This window comes from Gekko japonicus, unplaced genomic scaffold (genome assembly GCF_001447785.1).
Source record: "Gekko japonicus isolate JY-2015 unplaced genomic scaffold, Gekko_japonicus_V1.1 scaffold2854, whole genome shotgun sequence".
Taxonomy (NCBI): Eukaryota; Metazoa; Chordata; class Lepidosauria; order Squamata; family Gekkonidae; genus Gekko; species Gekko japonicus.
Genome location: NW_015172632.1, coordinates 158407 through 178801, shown reverse-complemented (window position 1 = coordinate 178801; position 20395 = coordinate 158407). Strand labels below are relative to the sequence as shown.

Sequence of the window (20395 nt, the reverse complement as noted above, 5' to 3'; positions counted from 1 at the left end):
TCCTGGATTTGGTCCTAAGTAATGCCCAAGAGCTGGTGAGAGATGTAAAAGTGATTGCACCACTTGGGAACAATGATTATAATGTTATTGAGTTTAACATTTGTATAAATAGGGAGTTCCCCAAAAAGACTGACACAACCACTTTTAACTTTAAAAGGGGTAACTTCTCTGATATTAGGGGATATGTAAGGAAGAAACTGAAGGGAAAAGTAGAAAGGGTCAAAACCATTGGGGAAGCTTGGAAACTATTTAAAACTACAATCCTAGAAGCTCAGAAAAAATATATACCGCACGTTAGGAAGACACAAATAGGTATAGAAAAAAGCCTGCATGGTTAACAAACAAAGTAATGAAAGTTGTAAAAGTAAGAAAGATTCCTTTAAGCGATGGAAAGCTAGTCTCAGTGAGGTTGATAAAAGGGAACACAGGCTGTGGCAAATAAAATGCAAGTCTGTGATCAGGAAGGCAAAAAGGGAATATGAGGCACATATAGCAAAAAACATAAAGACCAACAATAAAACTGTCTTCAAATACATTAGAAGCAGGAAACCAGCCACGGAGGCAGTGCAGCCCTTGGATGACCGAGGGGTAAAAGGAGTACTGAAGGATGATAGGGAAATGGCTGAAAAGCTGAATGCATTTTTTGCCTCTGTCTTCACTGTGGAAGATGAGAAGTGCTTGCCCACTCCAGAACCACTGATTTTGGGAGGGGTGTTGAAAGACCTGAATTAGATTGAGGTGATGAGAGAGGAGGTCCTACAACTGATAGACAACTTAAAAACTGATAAATCACCAGGCCAGGATGGCATACATCTGAGAGTTCTGAAAGAACTCAAATGTGAACTTGTGGATCTCCTGACAAAAATATGTAATCTTTCCTTAAAATCTGCCTCCATTCCTGAGGACTGGAAGGTAGCTAATGTCACTCCCATAATTAAAAAGGGTTCCAGAGGAGATCTGGGAAATTACAGGCCAGTCAGTCTGACGTTGATACTGGGTAAGTTGGTGGAAACTGTTATTAAGGAAAGAATTAGTAGGCACATTGATGAACAAAACCTACTTAGGCAGACTCAGCATGGGTTCTGTAAGGGAAGATCTTGTCTCACTAACCTGTTAGTGTTCTTTGAGGGAGTGAACAAACTTGTGGACAAGGGGGACCCAATAGATGTTGTTTACCTTGACTTCCAGAAAGCTTTTGATAAAGTTCCTCATCAAAGTAAGCTCAGTACTCACGGGATAAAAGAACAAGTCCTCTTGTGGATCAAAAACTGGCTAATTAATAGGAAACAGAGAGTGAGTATAAATGCGCAATTTTCACAGTGGAGGGTGGTAAGCAGTGGGGTACCACAGGGATCAGTACTCAGTCTGATGCTTTTTAAATTGTTTATTAATGATTTGGAGTTGGGAGTAAGCAGTGAAATGGTTAAATCTGCAGATGACAGGAAGTTGTTCAGGGTGGTGAGAACCAGGGAGGCACTCCAAAGGGATCTGTCAAGGATGGGCGAGTGGACATCAGCGTGGTAAATGGGGTTCAATGTGGCCAAGTGCAAGGTGATGCACGTTGGAGCCAAAAATCCTAACTATAAATACACGTTGATGAAGTCCAAACTGGCAGAGACTGACCAAGAGAGAGATCTTGGAGTCGTAGTAGATAACTCAATGAGAATGTGAAGACAGTGTGCAACTGCAATAAAAAAGGCCAATGCTATGCTGGGGATTATTAGGAAGGGAATTGAAAAGAAATCAGCCAGTATCATAATGCCCCTATATAAATCAATGGTGCAACCTCATTTGGAATACTGTGTACACTTCTGGTTACCACACATCAAAAAGGATATTATCGCATTGGAAAAAGTGCAGAAAAGAGCAACTAGAATGATAAAAGGGTTGGCACACTTTCCCTTTGAAGAAAGGTTAAAGCGCTTGGAGAAACGACAGCTGAGGGGTGACATAATCGAGGTTTATAAGATTATGCATGGGACAGAGCAAGTTGAGAAAGAAGTACTTTTCTCCCTTTCTCACAATACAAGAACTTGTGGGCACTCAATGAAATTGCTGAGCAGTCAGGTTAGAACAGATAAAAGGAAGTACTCTGCAATATACTGGGTTTGACACATGAGTAGTGATCAGCTCATGCTTTATTCAGTGATTTAGCTCAACTACAAGACAAGACCAGCAGGGCTGAAGCCCTGCTTATAATCCCATCAAATGGCACCCCTTCCAAACACACCCACTCCCAACAATAGGCTGTTTACACACTAATCGCATCCCGATAGGTGGCTGCCAGGATCCTGCTAGTCTGTTGTCTATTTTCCCAAGCTCACCTGCTTTCTGGCAGCCCTGGGTTGCAGGGAAACAGTATCAGTATATAACACACTCCTTCACCAAAAGAGTGATTAACACATGGAATTCACTGCCACAGGAGGTGGTGGCAGCTACAAGCATGAACAGCTTCAAGAGGGAATTAGATAAGCATATGGAGAAGAGGTCCATCAGTGGCTATTAGCAACAAGGTATAGATAGGAACTCTCAGGCTGGGGCAAGTGATGCACTATTCTTGGTGCTTGGGGGGGCAACAGTGGGAGGGCTTCTAGTGTCCTGGCCCCACTGGTGGACCTCCTGATGGCACCTGGTATTTTTGGCCACTGTGCAACAGAGTATTGGACTAGACGGGCCATTGGCCTGATCCAACATTGGCATCTCTTATGTTCTTATGTTCTTAATTAGTATTTATATAAAGTGAGTGGAATTTAGTGGGTCTTTTTTTACAAGGATTATACAATAGAACAGGAAGTAATTTCTCTGTGAAGTTGCTGATATGGATGGGATCTTTCCATTGGGATGATATTTTATTTAGCACCATAATTTTCTGGATCTTGGAGTACCAGGTTGAAATAGTAGGGCAAATTTTCTGTTTTCACTTTTGAGCTATCTGTAATTTGGCAACCACCAAAAGTAAATTTCCATGTTCTCGCCTAATTGGAAGAATTTATCATCTATATGTCCTAATATGATTGTTTTGGCTTGAAGGGTATAATGTGAGCGTTTTTGGTGCCAGTTTGGTGTAGTGGTTAAGTACCAGTTTGGTGTAGTGGTTAAGTGCGCAGACTCTAATCTGGGAGAACCAGGTTTGATTCCCCACTCCTCCACCTGCACCTGCTGATGTGACCTTGGGTCAGCCACAAGCTCTGGCACAGCTGTCCTTGAAAAAGAGCAGTTTGTGTCAGAGTTCTCTCAGCCCCACCCACCTCACAGGGTGTCTGTTGTGGGGAGGGGGAGGGAAAGGAGTTTGTAAGCCGCTCTGAGACTCCAAGTGAAGAGCGGGGTATAAAGCCAATCTCCTCTTCTTCTTTTTCTTCTTCTTCTTCTTTTGGCTACTTTAATTGGGTTCCAAAAATGCTGTAATTTTATACAGTTACCATGTATAATAGAGAAGAGATACTTCTTTCCATATATTTTTTCCAGCATAGAGATGTATCCTTTATGAATATGATACATCTTTTCAGGATTTAGATACCACAGGAAGATTTTAAAAGAGATCTTCCTTATATTAACAGGAGCAAAAGAGAAGGAAGGGTTAGACCATACAAGTGGAAACCCGCAAGAACTAGTGGAGTGAATCTTATTTTCCTCTTCACCACTATTTCCTCTTTCCCTTCCTTGAGAGAGCCCATAGCCTCCCTCCCTTTCCTGCTTCCTTCTCTCCTTCCCAGGCCAGGCGCCACAGTCGACCTCACTTGCCTCATGTGGGCCTCAGGAACTGCCATCTGCCTTGCCTCATGTGGGCTTGGCTGGGCACCACTGTCTGCCTCGCCTTACCTTGCCTCATGTGAGGTTGGGCAGGCTGGGCACTGCTATCTGTCTCACCTTAAGTGGGGCTTGGCCAGGCCAGATGCTACTGTTGGTTTCACCTTGCAAGGGCTCTGGCCAAGCACTGCCATCTGCCCCACCTTGTGTGGGGCTCGGCCGGGCCAGGTGCCAGTGTCTGCCTTGCCTTGAGTGGGCTGAGCCAGGTATTGCCACCTACCCTATATCGCCTCTTCCGTGGGGCACAGCAGGCTGGGCTCTGTCTCCCCTGCCTCACCTCAGGCTGGCTGGGTGCCATCTCTGCCACCTTGGGGGTTTGGGTGGGTTGGGCTCAGCCCTTCTCTCAGAGAGGTGGCTAGCCCAAGAGTGTGTAGGAGGCCATCGCCCCACCAGGAGGAATCCACGTACTGTCAATGGCCATTCTCCACTGCTTATTCAGTAAATTAAGCTGAGAATGTGCAACTGGCCCAGGGTTACCAGGTGAGTTTCCACACCAGAATGGGAATTTGAGGTCCTAGTCTGAAACTCTAACCATTACACCACATTGGTGTTTGTATGCAGGGCTGCTGTTGAACAGTAGTGAGGGAGAAAGAGGGCTGACTGTGCATGCCTGCACTCCAAGCTGTGAATTCGCAACTTGGAGTGCAGGCGTGCGAGGCCTCTCCTCTCTACCTCTTCCCAACAGCATTTAAAGGAACCCCGCAACAGCATTGGCAGGGGTCCCCCACTTTTTAGGGGGTTCTACCCACTGCCGGCCAATTGGCTGATGGGGAAGCCCCACCCCCAAGCCCCAACACACGCAGCCACCCCTCTCCTTTCTCCCTGCACTTACAGGGGCTCCCTTTAAGTGCAGGGAGCTGGCACTGTCCGCACGCGCAATTGGGCGTGCGAAGCCTTCCAGCTCCCTGCACTTAAAGGGGTTCCTTTAAGTGCAGGGAGCTGGTGTTTCCCACGCGCCTGATCTCCAAGTGGAGATTGGGGGTGCAAAGCCTTCCAGCTCCCTGCACTTAAAGGGGCCCCTTTAAGTGCAGGGAGCTGGCGTTCCCCTACGTGCCCATTGGGTGGGCAGCGGGATGGACGTCCCCTACCTGATGTCATCACGCCGGGGATGCCCCCCAAAGTCCCCCGCTGGTGGCTAAAATGGACTTGGCAACCCTAGTGACATCATCACATTGGGGACATTCCCCGCCCCCTCCAGTAACGCCCCCCAAAATCCTCTGCTGGGAACTTGGAAGGAATGCTAAGAACGATCACTGAAACCTTCCATTTCTTAAAGCTTCAGGCACTCCTTTTACCATTTTGGGGTTTTCTTTATCCCCATTTTTATTTTTTTATTTATTAGATTTCAGGGTGGTGGTGGTTGTTGCAAACCTGGAACATTGTTCAAGTTTGTAGAAAGATCTGTCTTGTCCATTCACACTTCCAATCATTGTATTTAAGTGTCCTCAGATTTGGCTGACTTGGCTATTACAATATATAGTGTGCTGAGGCCTCTCCCTTCCCCAAATCCCACCCTCTCCAGACTCCACCCCAAAATCTCAAAGAATTTCCCAACCTAGAGCTGGCAACTCTAGCCAGGCATGGCCCCTATGAATCCTCCCTCAAAGCCCAAAACAGCCCTGGATAGGACCCTACCCCCTCACCCTTCCTTTTACTCACATAAACCCAGCCTGGAAAGCTGTGGTTGCCTAGCAACAGCCACTGAGGGAATCTGTTTGTTAAAGCTACAGCAGCTCCTTTTATCATTTTAAACAACCCCTGCATGTATTTTTTTTATATTTGAATTTTTTCTGCAGACGTTGGGTATTGTTCAGGTTCGTAGACAGATCTGCTTTGCCTATTCACAGCTCCAATCACAGGACTGAAGTATCCTCACATTAGGCTGACTTCACTATTAGAACTAAGCAGGGCCGATGAAAAGGCAAATCACTTCCAAAAGCCTCCATTTTCAGTGCTTATATAAGATGATTCATTGTCATCTTTCAAGCCTGTGTCACTGAATCTTGTGTTGTTTCTGGTACAGGTGCTTTGGATCAGCCAGCTTGCATTTCTTCAGAATGTTCATCAACCATACATGATGTTGAAGGGATTTCATATTTCAGAATAGACTCAGACATAGCTTCAATTACCTCCTCTTTTGCTTTTCTAATTTTTCTTTGTTGAGCTCCACGGGGTTGATGCTGTTTCATTTTGATATAGGTACCCAACCTAAAATTTCTTTACAAAATTCAGAATAATTATGAGCCAGTTGCTGGTTTAAAAGCAGTACTGCAAACAACTGCAAATTTCATCCAGTTACTGCTATAACATTTTATGTAAATATCCAGTACCTAATAACTGATTTTTAATAAAGCAGAAACCCTTTTTAATGAATAACCAAGACTAGATCAGGGTAAGATTTTACATGAGGAAGCTGGAATGCTCTTGCATATGTTGGTATCACTGCAAGCCTGAACTCTCCCAAGAAGCTAAAATGACTCAACTGAGGCTATCATACTTTGGCCAAAGCAAGAGAAAACAGTAAAAAAGACAATAATGCAAGGAAAAGTGGAAGGCAGCAGGAAAAGAGGAAGACTCAACACGAGAAGGATTGACTCAGTCAAGGAAGCCACAGCCCCCAGTTTGCATGTTCACTTTATAAATAAAACCATGGAACAGTATCTGGATAAATATGACATTTAGATCACATATTCAGCTATACATGTGTTGAGCGCAGGGCTATTTTTGGGCAGGAACACACAGGAACGGAGTTCCGGCTGGCTCCCAAGTTGGCCACACCCAGCAGGAACTCATTAGCATAATAGGCCACACCCAAGAGCAGGAACTCATTAGGATTGGCTACATTTGGGGTGTGTGGCCTAACATGCAAAGGAGTTCCTGCTCCAAAAAAAGCCCTGGGTTTTGACAACAAACAAGGTAAACAGAATAAGAAGCAAAAGGTGGGTGTGGCTGGATGACCACACTTCTGGTAACACGGGGGTGTGGCCGAATATGCTAATGAGTTGTGCTACCATGGGTGTGGCCTAATATGCTAATGAGTTCCTGCTGTTGGGTATGGCCTATTATGCTAATGAGTTCCTGCTGGGCTTTTCCTAAAAAAAAAGCCCTGGTTGAGCGTAATGTGAAAATTACTCAATGTGCGGTCGAAGCAAATAAAATAAATGGAACCTGTACAGAGGCAGATTCTGGCAGCCGATTGATGCCATGGGGGAGAGGAGGGTCTTCAAAGTATCCATGGCTGGATTTGCATTACAAGAATGGGGGAGATTGAGGAACGTTGGAGGCCCTCCCTTCTGGGAATCGTGTCCACATTGCATTCCTTGTGCCAGTGACTCATGCCACTCCCCCCCCCACTTTTCCAATGGTGATACTAGAGACATGCCAGCCCCACCTGGTGCCAATACGATGGATACCACAGGGATCAAGGTCCAATCTGGAATAAAGTTCACCAACATATAAAACACATCACTACTATTGATTTACCATTCACTCCTGAAATATTTCTTTTACAATATTGGCCAGACAGAGAATGCTCAGACTCCATTTGGAAGCTAATTTGTTTATTCTTGGCTTCTGCTCAGCTAGCTGTAGCTTCAAAATGGAGATTGCTTAGATCCCCCATGATGTCAGAGTGGTATGATAAAATTTGGGATCAGTTTATAATGGGGAAAATAACACATAACTTAAAATGAAATCTCAAAATTCCCATTATTCCTTATTTACAGAGTCGTGACTCCCTGTATTAAGCTTTTTTGCTTTTTTTACCTAGCAACTCAGTGTATCAGGATATGATTTTTCTATGATAGTTCATATTTGAATTTGAAACATGGCTTGACTGTTTACTTTTTGTATTTTGTGTATTTGTTACTTGGTTATTTATTCACTACTTGTAGATTCTTGACTTGATAAGCCTGTAAGATTTGACACGGAAAGTTGCTATTTTTTTCTGTTCTAAATAATTTTATTATTTTGTATTTTGATTGTTACTTAATATGTGTATGCAATTTTTAAAATATATATATATATATTTAAAAGGTAGCTTTTCGAAACTGGAATGTCACCAAAAGGGCAATGACAGATAGAGGAACACACACACAAAAAAGAAATTTTGGGAAACAAACCTTGAGGGGTTGAACGTCACGTGTGAAACACTATATGAACACACATACAAGTTCAGAAAATAAAGGTGATAGCCTACAGAGACAAAGAAGGGAACTTATTCTATGGGACTATATTTATCTATCCATGGAACAAAGATCCGAGAAGGAAGACAAGCAAAATGAACCAGTGTCTCACTCTAAGCAGGGTGCCCAACCTTTTTGGTGGGGGTGTAGGTTAGTGGAAGCACTACACACATTACACACACACATTACTGAACAACGTGTGTCTGGTTATACCCCTTGGAGCATGACGTGACTGCTCCTAGAGCAATGCTGTGATGGTGTGAATGAAACAATGTTGTCTTAACCAGGAAGCTTCATAACGTTCCCTGGAGCTGCAAGTGCAATGTAACATTTATGTGAAATGTCTGTTGGGTTTGGTGAGCTCTAATTTACCAGGACAAAACAGCTATCACACAAAGGATTATGGGATTAAAATGGTTTTTACTAGGTTTTTACTTAGGATGGTCGGGTAGGGAAAGGTCAGGCAAGGTAGGGAGTTGGTTAAATTTACTGTCCTTTTCTGAGAAAACCAATCTTTGACACTGATGGATTAAAAGAGGGAAGAGAACTGCCCAAAACCAGACCTTTGCACCCTTAGGATCAGTTTTTCAGACATGCCTCTGGTCAATATTCGATGGCACACATTCCAAGTAACTGTAGGATCTATTTTGATCTCTTATTTGCAGGCCAGGGATGAGTCTTGAACGACTGACCCTTTGGGTGCTAAGAGAGGAAGGCTGCTTGTGTCTCCTGTTTATAGGTACTAAGCTCGTCCTTCAAGTGAGGAGGGTGTCGAGGCCTAACAATTCATTAGGCCTTTCTTCTGGTGTCCTTGTGTTACAACTGACATCCAGATCAAGGCATATTCTTTATCAGCAAAAAAAACTTGACAAAAGTATCACAGCTAATTGTTTGTGCCTGAGACAGTAAAGCTTTAGATTGAACCATCAGCAGGTGCTGAGCTATCTTGAACAATTGGGATGGATGTGAAGTAGCTGATGCTACTTTCTTTGCCACCATCACTGCCACTTCATAGGTCATACAGTGAGCTCTATAGCATGATATGTCAGATTCAGTACAATTTCTCCACCCACAGCATTCTAGATGTCTCCCACCCTTTTCAGATATACCAGCTCCATGGTTGGAAAGGTCGACAAGGGGCAAACTTGTTGATAGCTTCAGGGAGCTTCACATTTCATGCTTCCACTGTGGCCTCAAAAGAACACATGTTTGGAATCTTAACCACACACCCCCCCCGAATCCAGTAGCTTCTGTAGGTGGAAGATTTCAACCAGGTCCCCTCTCATGAGGGATGTTAGAGCCACATTTACCTTGGCTTTAAGTAGGTAGTAGTCAGACCATTGTTTGGGGTGAATCTGGAGCCCTGAAAGCAAACCTTCCATCAAAGCTCAGTACAAAAGATTAATTCCAGGGTGTGACCTCTTTCATGTTTTGGGTCAGTCTGATTTAAGAGAAACCCAAAGCAGTCAAAGAAGCTATAAATCCTGGGCCAGTCCTGACAAGGCATCCTCAACATGTTGTCGTCTCCCAGAAATAATCAATCTTTGAGTCTCCAGCACCATATCTCACTGACCCAAATACCCATAGCATTATAAGACATTTTAACAGTACGAATTAAGTATTAGAAAATGAGAAATTAGATGCTTCATTTACAGCTGCTATTTTCTGTGTTTATGGTTACTTACAATGGTAGCTTGTTGTTTCTTTGACCTGCCTTTTTATAAACACATGCTCTCAAGAAGCATTGAAAAGTCCAGCACTTCTGAAAACTTCGACACCGATTTTTAATCTTCGGATGATTTTAGTTAGTTGGCTCCGCCCCAAGTGTAGTTAGGTAATTTTTAATCTCTGGGCTCAGCCTGGGTTTTATGTGACTGTTATTATGTACCTTGACATATTTATGTCTATTTTATGTACCTATTTTACCCCCCTTTGGTATCCTCTTGGTCAAGACTTCGGTCATAAAGACCTGTAATAAATTGAATTGAATTGAATAAACACATGTGCATCATCTTTTTTCATAGGATCTTACAACTATGGTTGAACAACTAGCGAGGTTCTTGGGTGTCTCTTATGATAAAGCACAGTTGGAATCCATGGTGGAGCATTGTCATCAACTCATTGACCAGTGCTGTAATGCAGAAGCTCTTCCTGTTGGCAGGGGTACGTCAAAATGTAAAATTTCAAGAAATGTTGAAGCTACTGGGGAAGAATTGGGAGGGCGGGGATTGAAATATATGCAGAATTAACTTCCCTATCACATCTAAATTTCTTGATTTAACAACATAAAATGAACCATTTGTAATGTAGTTAGCAAATAAAATCAGGCATATTTGTGGAATTTAAATATATAAATATTTTTGTTTTCGGTAAGAAAAATTGCAAGTACTTGTCCAGTACTTCAGTTCAGTTTTATTGCACTGAGCCAAGGGCTATTACAAACAAGAACAAGCAAGAACAAAAGTAACAGTGTGTAAATGAAACAATAAAATTGGATTGCTATCATGCACTATTAAAAGTTACATTTTTGTAACAATTAAATTATGTTTAATAAAAGTAGTCATTCGGATATTCGTCCAGGTGGCTTTAGAAAAGAGTAACATTTTGCTGGCTAAGTCTTTAGGCACTAGCTTGGATCAAATTTTCTTGGCAGTTGAGGCAAAAAGGGTAACCTTGTGGGAGACTACTGGCTTCACATCTGCAAGGAGAAATATAACTTTTCCCATCACAGTGCTTGGGCTTAAGCCAGCTAGAATTGTGTCTAAGAATTTTGGCCAGGAGCTGGATAAAGCAAACAGGCCAACAAACACTGACATAAATGTTCTAGTTCTGGGGCTCCACAAATGCATAGACACTGATTGACTGTGTTTTGTTTTAGTGACCTACAAGCATGACAGTTTGCTCTGTTTGGAAACTAATAGATGTAAAGTATGTATGAAGTTTGCAAAAGGTAATCTTGGACAGATAGTGTGCCCTGGAGTGATCTCTTTTGATAGTGTGCAGCACAGGCAAGGATGGGCCTGGCTTCCCTAAAACGTAAAAATATCTGCTTTCTTTTTCTTATACTTCATCACTGGCGTTTTCCAGACTGCAGCTGCCTTCCTGGTTCTGATTACAGCACTATTGGTGTGATCAATACACACGTTTTCTTTGTTTTTTCCCCATCAGTGTTCCATCTGTTCATTGGTTTTCTGTCCCCGTCCCCCCCGTTTTCTTTTTGTGCATGCACTGAAGCATTGCAGTGCTTCAGCAGCCTCAAGGGGCCAAGTAATCTCCTTACCAGAACATTCCCCACCCACCACACCACACCTGAGAGTCGTACCTGGTGTACCTGTCTCACCCCTTTTGGGTTGCCTCTTTTCCTGCGTTTGAGCATCCTCTCTCATTGCCCCCCAGTTTTGAATTCCTTTCCTTGACTTGCATCAGTACACAGTTCACAACAGTTTGTTTCCTTTAATTACATGTTTTCAGGGTAGCTGCACACACTGCAAAATGCATTTGAAAATGGCACCCAAGGACTTGCTAAAATCTGCACTTGAATGTGAATGAAGAAATGGTAAGGAAGGCAATGATTGGCTGCTGGTGACAGGCCTCTGAATGGGATTGAACTTTTGTTTCAATGCAGGTGCCCTCCAACACTGAAACATTGACATGCTGGCATGCAGGGCTCTTTTTGTAGAAAAAGCCCGGCAGGAACTCATTAGCATAACAGGCCACACCCCTGACAACACAGCTCATTAGCATACTAGGCTGCACCCCCATGTTACCAGAAGTGTGGTCATCCAGCCACGCCCACCTTTTGCTTCTTATTCTGTTGACCCTGTTTGTGGTCAGAACCCAGGGCTTTTTTTGTAGCAGGAACTCCTTTGCATGTTAGGCCACACACCCCTAAAGTAGCCAATCCTAATGAGTTCCTGCTGTTGGGCGTGGCCTATTATGCTAATGAGTTCCTGCTGGGCGTTGCCAACTTGGGAGCCAGCTGGAACTCCGTTCCTGTGCTTTCCTGCCCAAAAATAGCCCTGCTGGCATGCAATTTTTTTTAAATCACCACCCAAACCTGCCCTTTCTGGACAAGTTTGGGCAGCAATCCAAAAGATGGGGGGGGGAAACCCTATTCAAATTTAGAGCAAGAGGCCATCTTGCTATTCATTCCACAATGAAAAACTAGTTTAGGAAAGGGGAGGGGGACGAGGAAAAACCAAGATGGCATGGGGGTGTTAACAAAGTTGTTTGGCCACAAGAAAAAAACCCTGGTGATGTAGGAGAATGAAAATGGAACATTAGGGCATTCTGGGAAACACCATTGTTGTTATAGTGTTTGTTTCCACTTTTGCACCTAAAGTCATTTCCTCAACAGGAACCCTGTATAGTTCATTCTACTGATTAAACTCATCTGGCATAGACTTTCTCTCCCAGAGCATTTGATCAATCATGTCTGTGTTTTTCAGTGCTTTTTAAAAAATAAACTCTTTTTTTTAAAATTCATTTGTTTGCTCTCTGTTGTTTAACAATAATTTTTCTCTGAATGTCAGCCTAAATGCTAAATATATATTTTCTTATTTTTTCCTTAAAATTGTGATTTAAAATTCTGAGTTAAGGCTATAAAGAATTTGATTTATAACTATATTTAATTTATCCATTACATTTATCTTATTATTTGCTTTATGTTGGTTTTCATTCATTTCCCCCCCTTTTAGCTCATTGATCTTTACTCAGAAGAGAACTCTCTGCTTAAGTTCCTTACATTTGTTCTATGCCCATCACAAATCAGTGTCACGAATCAGTTCATGAATCCAGGTGGGTGACTTCTTCACCAGCTATCCATGCCTGTGGTAGAAAAACAGATGCTTGCAAAAATTTTATCATATGTTGCACAATGGCATAATGGCAGTCAACATTTGGGGGCAAGTGTGCTGCAATGCCCAAGGGAAAAGTTGGTACCTCTCAAGTGTGCAGTGAGGGACATATGTGGCCAACTGTGCCTCTGGAGCCTATTGCTTCTAGTCTGATGATGCAAGGAGTGTGCCTGGGAGCACAGAAGCAGCCTGAAATCCAGACCTGACTTTACTACACAGCCAGGCCACATAGGCCCTCTCACTCTTGTACATCTGTTTCATGTATAACATGGTGCATTGCAAGAGCTTACCTACATTACCTGAGAGTTGTCAGGATTCTTGAGGCATAGACCATGAAATGCATATCTTGAGGAGTGGTGCCTAGTAAAATATGAATGGAATGTAGTGGTTCTCAGTGACAATACCGGATTTTTCATTTAGAACATTTCTATCTGTCCCAAGAGCAGCACCAGCCTGGTCATGGGAAGAGTCCAGCAGGGTCAGGTGCATTCTCACTTCCCTAAAGTCCTGGGCAGGAAGAGGAGGGCTAATCCCTTCTCCTTCACAGGGGAAAAAAAATCTCTGTCAAACACTCTGAGATCTAGTAGTGCCACCGGAGCAGAAACGTTAACAAAAAGCGAGAAAATGACAATGAACGTGTGCCCTCCAGACCCAGAGTTGACTGCAGCGTGAAATAGCAGACATACCTCTTTCTGCACAGAGGTCACAAACTGTAATTTTTTTCTGGGCATGTTCAGCAGTTGAATCAGTGTAGTGTAGTGGTTAAAATGTCAGATTAGGATCTAGGAGACACAGGTTCAAATTCCCACTCTGCCATGAAAGCTTGCTGGGTGACCTTGGGCCAGCCCTATACTGTCTGCCTAAACAACCTCAGAAGGTTGCTGAGAGGATCAAGTGGCAGAGAGGAGAACATCTTAAGTTGCTTTGAGCCACCATTGAGGAGAAAGATAAATAAAGAGAGTATGGCCAATAGGACTCCTAAAGTTTGTCCTGTAGCTTCATGGTCCTTTGTGGTATATCCAATCTGCATTTAATAAATCCCTGGCTCTCCTTTTTGGGGGGGGGGGGGCTAAGTACCAAAAAGTAAAAAACACCTATTTGGCATTGGTGGTTATCTTCCCACTAAAGAATTCCAGGCCATGGTGTTGAGTTTCAGGGTGAGAAGCTGGAAGCCAGATGGTATAGGTTTTCCCCCACAGAAAGGTTTTCCCCCATCTGGGGAAAGGCCGTCGTAGATTCTGCGTTGAGACGACAGTGAGCGCCGACCCCAAGTCAACCTCCATTTCACAGGGAATTTTGTTTAGGAGTACTGTCACGTAGAAGTCAAATCTGTAGACATAGGTGTCCCAGTCTTCTGTTGTTTCGAAGTGGCCCTTAGCGGCCGTTGTGGTTCTGCGCTGGAGCAGCAGGTGACTGTGGCCCTTGGCGGCCATCGTAGTTCCATGCTGGAGTGGCAGGTGGCTGTGACCCTTGGCAGCCATTGTAGTTCTGCGCTGTAGCAACAGGTGGCTGTCCTTCTTGCTGCTCCAGTGGGCCAAGGCGACAATTCCTTGCCCGCTATACTTCAAAGTGGTCCATGGTGACCTTCATGGTGGCTGTGTTCCTCTTGCTGCTTCGGTGGGCCAAGGCAACAATTCCTTGCCTGCTGCAGTGATTAGCTCAGGTTCTGTGGGGCTGCCTACCCACAAGATGCCATCCTCGTCACCAGTGTTATATACTGAGATTGAGGCAGCGTTTCCAAAACAGTGATTTGTTTATTTAGCTCAGAACACAGCAACACAGCAACAACACTCAAGAACGATGCAACTTTATACATTTTGAACCAGGGAAAACCACACCCCCTAGCACAGTAATGACCAATTACAATTGAGAGTTTAGAACCAATGGGATTTGTTCCCGCCAAAGTTCAGAGTCTTTCCGGATTGGTCTGTTACGCAACAGCGAACAATCCAACTGCAGGGTTTAGAATACCTGAGAGTCAATGGAGCTTGTGCCTGAAGCTCTGGTGTAGGTTACATAGCATAACACATAAACAAATACATAACAATACCTTTAGGATCCAAAGGGGTTGTCAATCAGAAATAGGATGAGCTCTGACCAAAATCAGACCATTCCCTTTCTTGGCAAGATGAATGTTTACTTTCTGACTTGGGACTCCTGACCAGAGTTACTGTTTCTCACAGGTCAGGATAACACTGATAACTATATGTTGAGACTTCAAGAATGGCACCACTCACCTAATGCCCCCTCTAAGCTGTGGAGTCTTGTGAGCAAAAGTTCTACTTTGTAATCTACTGGCATTAAAGTTGTGAGCGAACAATTTGGCTGCTGCATAAATTATTTTGCTCTGGAGCCATCCTTCCTGAGCTAAGGCAAAAATGTGTGAGCCGGAGGCTAAAAAACTGTGAGCTAGCTCATACTAACTCAGCTTAGAGGGAACACTGCACTCTCCCCTGGAATGTATAAACACCCACTAAGGCAAAAGTTGTATACTGGGCAATCTGTATCACAAAGGCTAAAGCACTAGCTGAGCCCTGAAGCATCTTGGGAAACCAAAGAGTCAACTATAGAAATAAATACAAAATTGGTTGTTCAAGGGACTGAGGCTCAGCTGAGACCTCAATTCCACAATAGCTAAACTATCCACTGTTAGAGGGGCTTTGTCCAATAGACCTCATGGAGGAGGTATGGTGTGTGTCCCTCTGCAAAGATGGATTCTACCAATTATAATAGACATTTTACTTGTTTCTTCTTTATATTTTAATTAACATTGGTACCTGAGATACAGGTCAGCAATTTGCTAATCAATGATTGTTGATTACCTTGTAGGATGTGGCATAATCACTTTTGCCTATAGCATCATCACTGTAATTTATATCTTTTCTGTTTATTTCAGGACGAGTTGGGCTGTGGAAAGACATCTTCACTGTTTCCATGAATGAGAAATTTGATTTAGTTTACAAGCAAAAGATGGGAAAGTGTGACCTCACATTTGACTTTTATTTATAAAAAAATGCATGTCTATAATACAAAGATTCTATGTAGAAGTGCTTTCTGCATTCATTTACCACTTGCTAGACACAAAACTGTACTTGTTATGTGTGTCAGGAGTTAAAAATAAAGGACACAATGCACTGGGAAGTTAAGAATTTTAAGAAGAAACCTGCTGGGTTGAATCAAAGGTCCCTAATCTCACGGTATATAGGCAGTAATTCCCTCTGTTGCTTCTCCACAGCCTCTGATATTCATAGTAGTTATATTTTATTGCCCTGGCTAATAGCTACTGATAGACCTATCCTCCATAAATTTATAAAATCCCTTTTTAAAGACCATCTAATACCATGGCAATTGGATCTCATTGTAATGAATTCCACAATTCTTTCTTGTATGTTGCTGCCACCACCTGTCCTTCCCCCCCATCTTCATTACTGCCTTCCTCCCTACCCCAAACTCTCCTGCCATTCTTTTCTTCACCTTTCCTCAGGTGCTCTTTATTTTTCTTTTAAATTGCCTGGTTATGCTGACTGGTTAAAAAAAAAGTCTCAGTGTGTGCACCTCCAGTTTTAGAGTCTTCTAAAGGTTCCCATTTTTAAAAAAATGTACTTATTTCTAGTATGGATTACTTTTGGGGCATATCGCCTGTTCCTATTGGGTGGAGGGTTTTGGGGTTTTTTTGATCCACATTCTGGGAACCAGGTTCAAAATTAGAAATAATTATGAAGTATTCTTTTTCTTGTGCTGCTAATTGAATTCCTTGAGTGACCTCAAACTGTAGAGTCTTTCTCCACACCATCATATTTTTTAAACGTCTATATGCTGTTGCTACTTAAAACCCACTCCTATTTATTATTTATTTATTTAGAACATGCCACCTCTCCAGGACATGCCCGAGGAAGCTTACAAAATACAAATAATAAAAACAAAACATTAAGAAATTAATTAAAATCCATCATTAAAAATAAAATTAAAACCAAGTCCAACATAAAAACATAGATCATAAAAACAGACCACAGACAGCTTAAAATACGTGTTAAAAGATCTTTGTTGTTGTTGTTCAGTCGCACAGTCGAGTCCGACTCTTCGCGACCCCATGGACCAGCTCCCGCCAGGCCCTCCTGTCTCCCGCTGTCCTCTGAAGTTGGCTCAATTTCATGTTCGTTGCGTCGATGACACTGTCCAACCATCTCATCCTTTGCCGTCCCCGTCTTCTTTGACCTTCAATCTTTCCCAGCATCAGGGTCTTCTCCAGTGAGTGCTCCCTTCTCATTTGGTGGCCAAAGTATTTGAGCTTCAGTTTCATTATCTGGCCTTCCAGGGAACAGTCAGGGTTGATTTCTTTTAGGATTGACTGATTTGATCTTCTTGCAGTCCAAGGGACTCTCAAGAGTCTTCTCCAGCACCATAGTTCAAAAGAATCTATTCTTCGGCGCTCGGCCTTCCTTATAGTCCAACTCTCGCAGCCATACATGATCACTGCCTTGTCGTGGCGAGGGGGCTTGAGCGGTTCGATTAAGCTGTGGGCTATGCCGTGAAGGGCCACCCAAGATGGACAGGCCACAGCAGAGAACTCAGACCAAGAGTGATCCACTGGAGAAGTAAATGGGAACCCACTCCAGTATCTTTGCCAAGAAAACCCCATGGACAGTTAAAAGATCTACCCCTTAATTAAAAGCCTGGGTAACAATTTGTTTTAGTCTGGCGCCTAAAAGAAAGCAATGTAGGTGCCAGGTGAGGCTGAAGTGGTAGAATTCCTTAAGCAAGATTCCACTACTGAAAAAGCCCTGTTTCTGGTTGCCACGTACCTCGGCTCTGAAGGCAGGGGCCCAGAGAACAGGGCTTCTGACGCAGTTCTTAAAAAGTGGGCTGGATAATATGGGAGAAGGTTCAAGTAAGAAGGACCACTCCTAAGAAAAAAAGCATAGCTTAATCTCAGGGAAATGTGCAGAGGATTGCAGCCTTACAGTCTGTTTGCTTAGAAGTAAGCCCCAGGTTTTTTAGTGTTGCTTAGTCCCAGGCAAGTGGGCATAAATCTGCAGTTTTGAACTAAGAAGGTCTGAGAGCTTTAGCCTCTCATCATAGGGAAGGTATTCCAGCCTTTCACTGACCATGTTTTTGCATCACTCTCATTCATTGAATGAGCAGGAGACCTTCCCAGTGCATTGCTCCCACAGAGAATCTAAGCAGATTCAGTCCTTGATCTTGTCCTTCCACAGTGAGCAACAGTATGCTAAGAAAAGGATAAGTATCAAGACGACATGGCTTCTATAGAATGCATTACGTAAGTGCATAGAATGCATTATGTAAGTCTTATTATATATTCAGTGAGGGATGTATATCTTTTCTGCTCCAGTTGAATTACTTATTTAAAATACCTTATATAAGCTTTTCACTGGGAATCTAAATATATTTCAGTAAACCACATACCAGTTTGTTTCTGAGGAAAATAGGTTAGAGGTTAAACTGATCCCAGGAGTAGAGCTGTTAATTTTAAAGCATGGCAAAATGTAAACACGTACTTTTATCTGCAGACTACAGTGGATAAATGTTGGGGCTTTCTTTGTTATCACAGCTGTATTACTTGCATGATTTCTGAGAGAATGATACTCCATAAATAATGGGGGTGTCACTTTACAAATGAGAGTTAGGGTATAAAATCCACCATTTAAAATCATATTTCGATATCACTGTTTATTTATTTTTTTAATCCAAAACCATTAGCCCCACAAAGAAAGAAAAATTATGAACCAATGCTGGCTCTGGAAAAAGTAGCAGTGTCTACCTGGGAGGGTCACCAGGTCCCCTCTGGGAAACTCCTGGAGATTTGAGGATGGAGCCTGAAAAGAACAGGGACCTCAGTGGGGTACGATGCCACAGAGTCCACCCTCCAAACCATCTGTTTTCTCCAGGGGAACTGATCTTTGTAGTGTAATTCTGGGAGGTTCCTAGGTCCCACCTGGAGGACGACATTCCTACTACCTGGGCAGAGCAGAGTGTGGTGGTGGTGGGGGGGACGACGACAGGGTGCTGGGAAGCTGAGCTGTTGGCCCACTTTCTCAGGAAGGCCCAGAAAGAAGACACTGGGCTAAATGCTGGTGGGCTGCTGCAAAGGTAGGTGAGATCTGGTCTTGCTGTGCTGTCCCACTGACCATGTGGCGTATTGGTTAGAGTGTCAAATGTGGAATAGGGAGGCTCAAGTTCAAATCCCCACCCAGCTGTAAAATTTTTACTGGGGGCTCTGTCACATTCTCTCAGCCTACACTACAGGATTGTTGTGGAGGTAAAAGGGGAAGGAGAGAACCATGTATACCATCTTGAGTTCGTAATGAAAGTCTAGCAATTCAAATTCTGCCTCTTGGCAGGGAGAGCAAAGGAAACAAAAAGAATTGGAAAAATGGCTTCATTAGAAGCAAAACTTTTATGCGAGATCCACCTGTTTAATTGATACTGCAACAGATAATCAGGGAGAAAGTGCAGCAAAATTAGGCTGCTGCCCCCCCCCCCTGCCCATTTTACTAAAGATTAGTGGGGGTTCCTGTTATGATGTGGTTGTGTGGATGTGGAGTGTGTATACAGTCATCATTCTAACTCCAGAAAGCATAAGACTTCCTGAGAATGTTTCTTGTTGTTGAATGACTGGCTGATGAGTTTGCAATGTTTTTATCCTAGGTAGAGCTGATTGTCTGAAGCAGAAGCTAAACATGTGGGTCTTTGTGAATAGGGCAAGAAATGGCCTTTGCTCACTGTCTGCATTGAAGTTGGATTTTCAAAGAGGAATCATGTGGACCTTCATGAAAAACTGGGACCTGTCTATGTGATGCAGCAGTAAGCTGCTTTCTGTTATCTTCCCCTCCTGTTGAATTGAACTCAGTGGGGCTTCCTTCTGAGTAAACATACATACACATACATAGGATTGTGTTTGGCTATTCTTAGCTAAATACAGTGAATAAAAGTCATTTGCCACTGTTGATCCAAAAGCAAGATCTCAAACCAACAACACAGGTAACAATTCTAACCCAGTCTAGTTAGAATAAGTCCAATGTCCTGCAATGGAGATCATTCAGAGGAAAATATCCCTAGAATTTCCTTAGGATTTAAGCCACAATCCACACAATACCTTTCATTAGGACAAACCAAAATTACACAAAACAGTATGAAAGCTTTCAAGTTCACTGGAACTCTTCGTCAGGCTAGATGCTACAAATTTTAAAAAGGGGGTGAGAAGACAAAATTTGATATTTGTTTGCTAAGAGATATTTGTTTACTTATATAATATGGTCTCCTTTTACAGTCAAATACTTTCTTAAGTTCCAGCTCCTGCCAACGTAGCAGTTTGAAAGCAAGAAATTGCAAGTAGATAAATAGGTACCACTTCGGTGGGAAGGTAACAGCGTTCCGTGCGCCTTGGTGCTTAGTCATGCCGGCCACATGACCACGGAAACGTCTTCGGACAGCGCTGGCTCTTCAGCTTTGAAACGGAGATGAGCACCGCAACCCTAGAGTCGGACTCGACTGGCTTTCGAGCAAGGGAACCTTTACCTTTACCTTACT

At 43.1% G+C, this 20395-nt stretch overlaps 1 protein-coding gene across 1 annotated transcript in view; it reads left to right on the top strand.

Moving 5' to 3' along the window:
- The window catches only part of SULT4A1 (sulfotransferase family 4A member 1), a 39522-nt gene extending 23641 nt beyond the window's left edge, over nucleotides 1-15881 (top strand). The window contains exons 6-7 of the mRNA XM_015421693.1: nucleotides 10016-10154; nucleotides 15744-15881. Coding sequence (XP_015277179.1) covers nucleotides 10016-10154; nucleotides 15744-15856 — 252 coding nt within the window. The 3' untranslated portion in view covers nucleotides 15857-15881. The remainder of the gene's footprint in view (nucleotides 1-10015; nucleotides 10155-15743) is intronic.
- Nucleotides 15882-20395: the final 4514 nt, after the last annotated feature.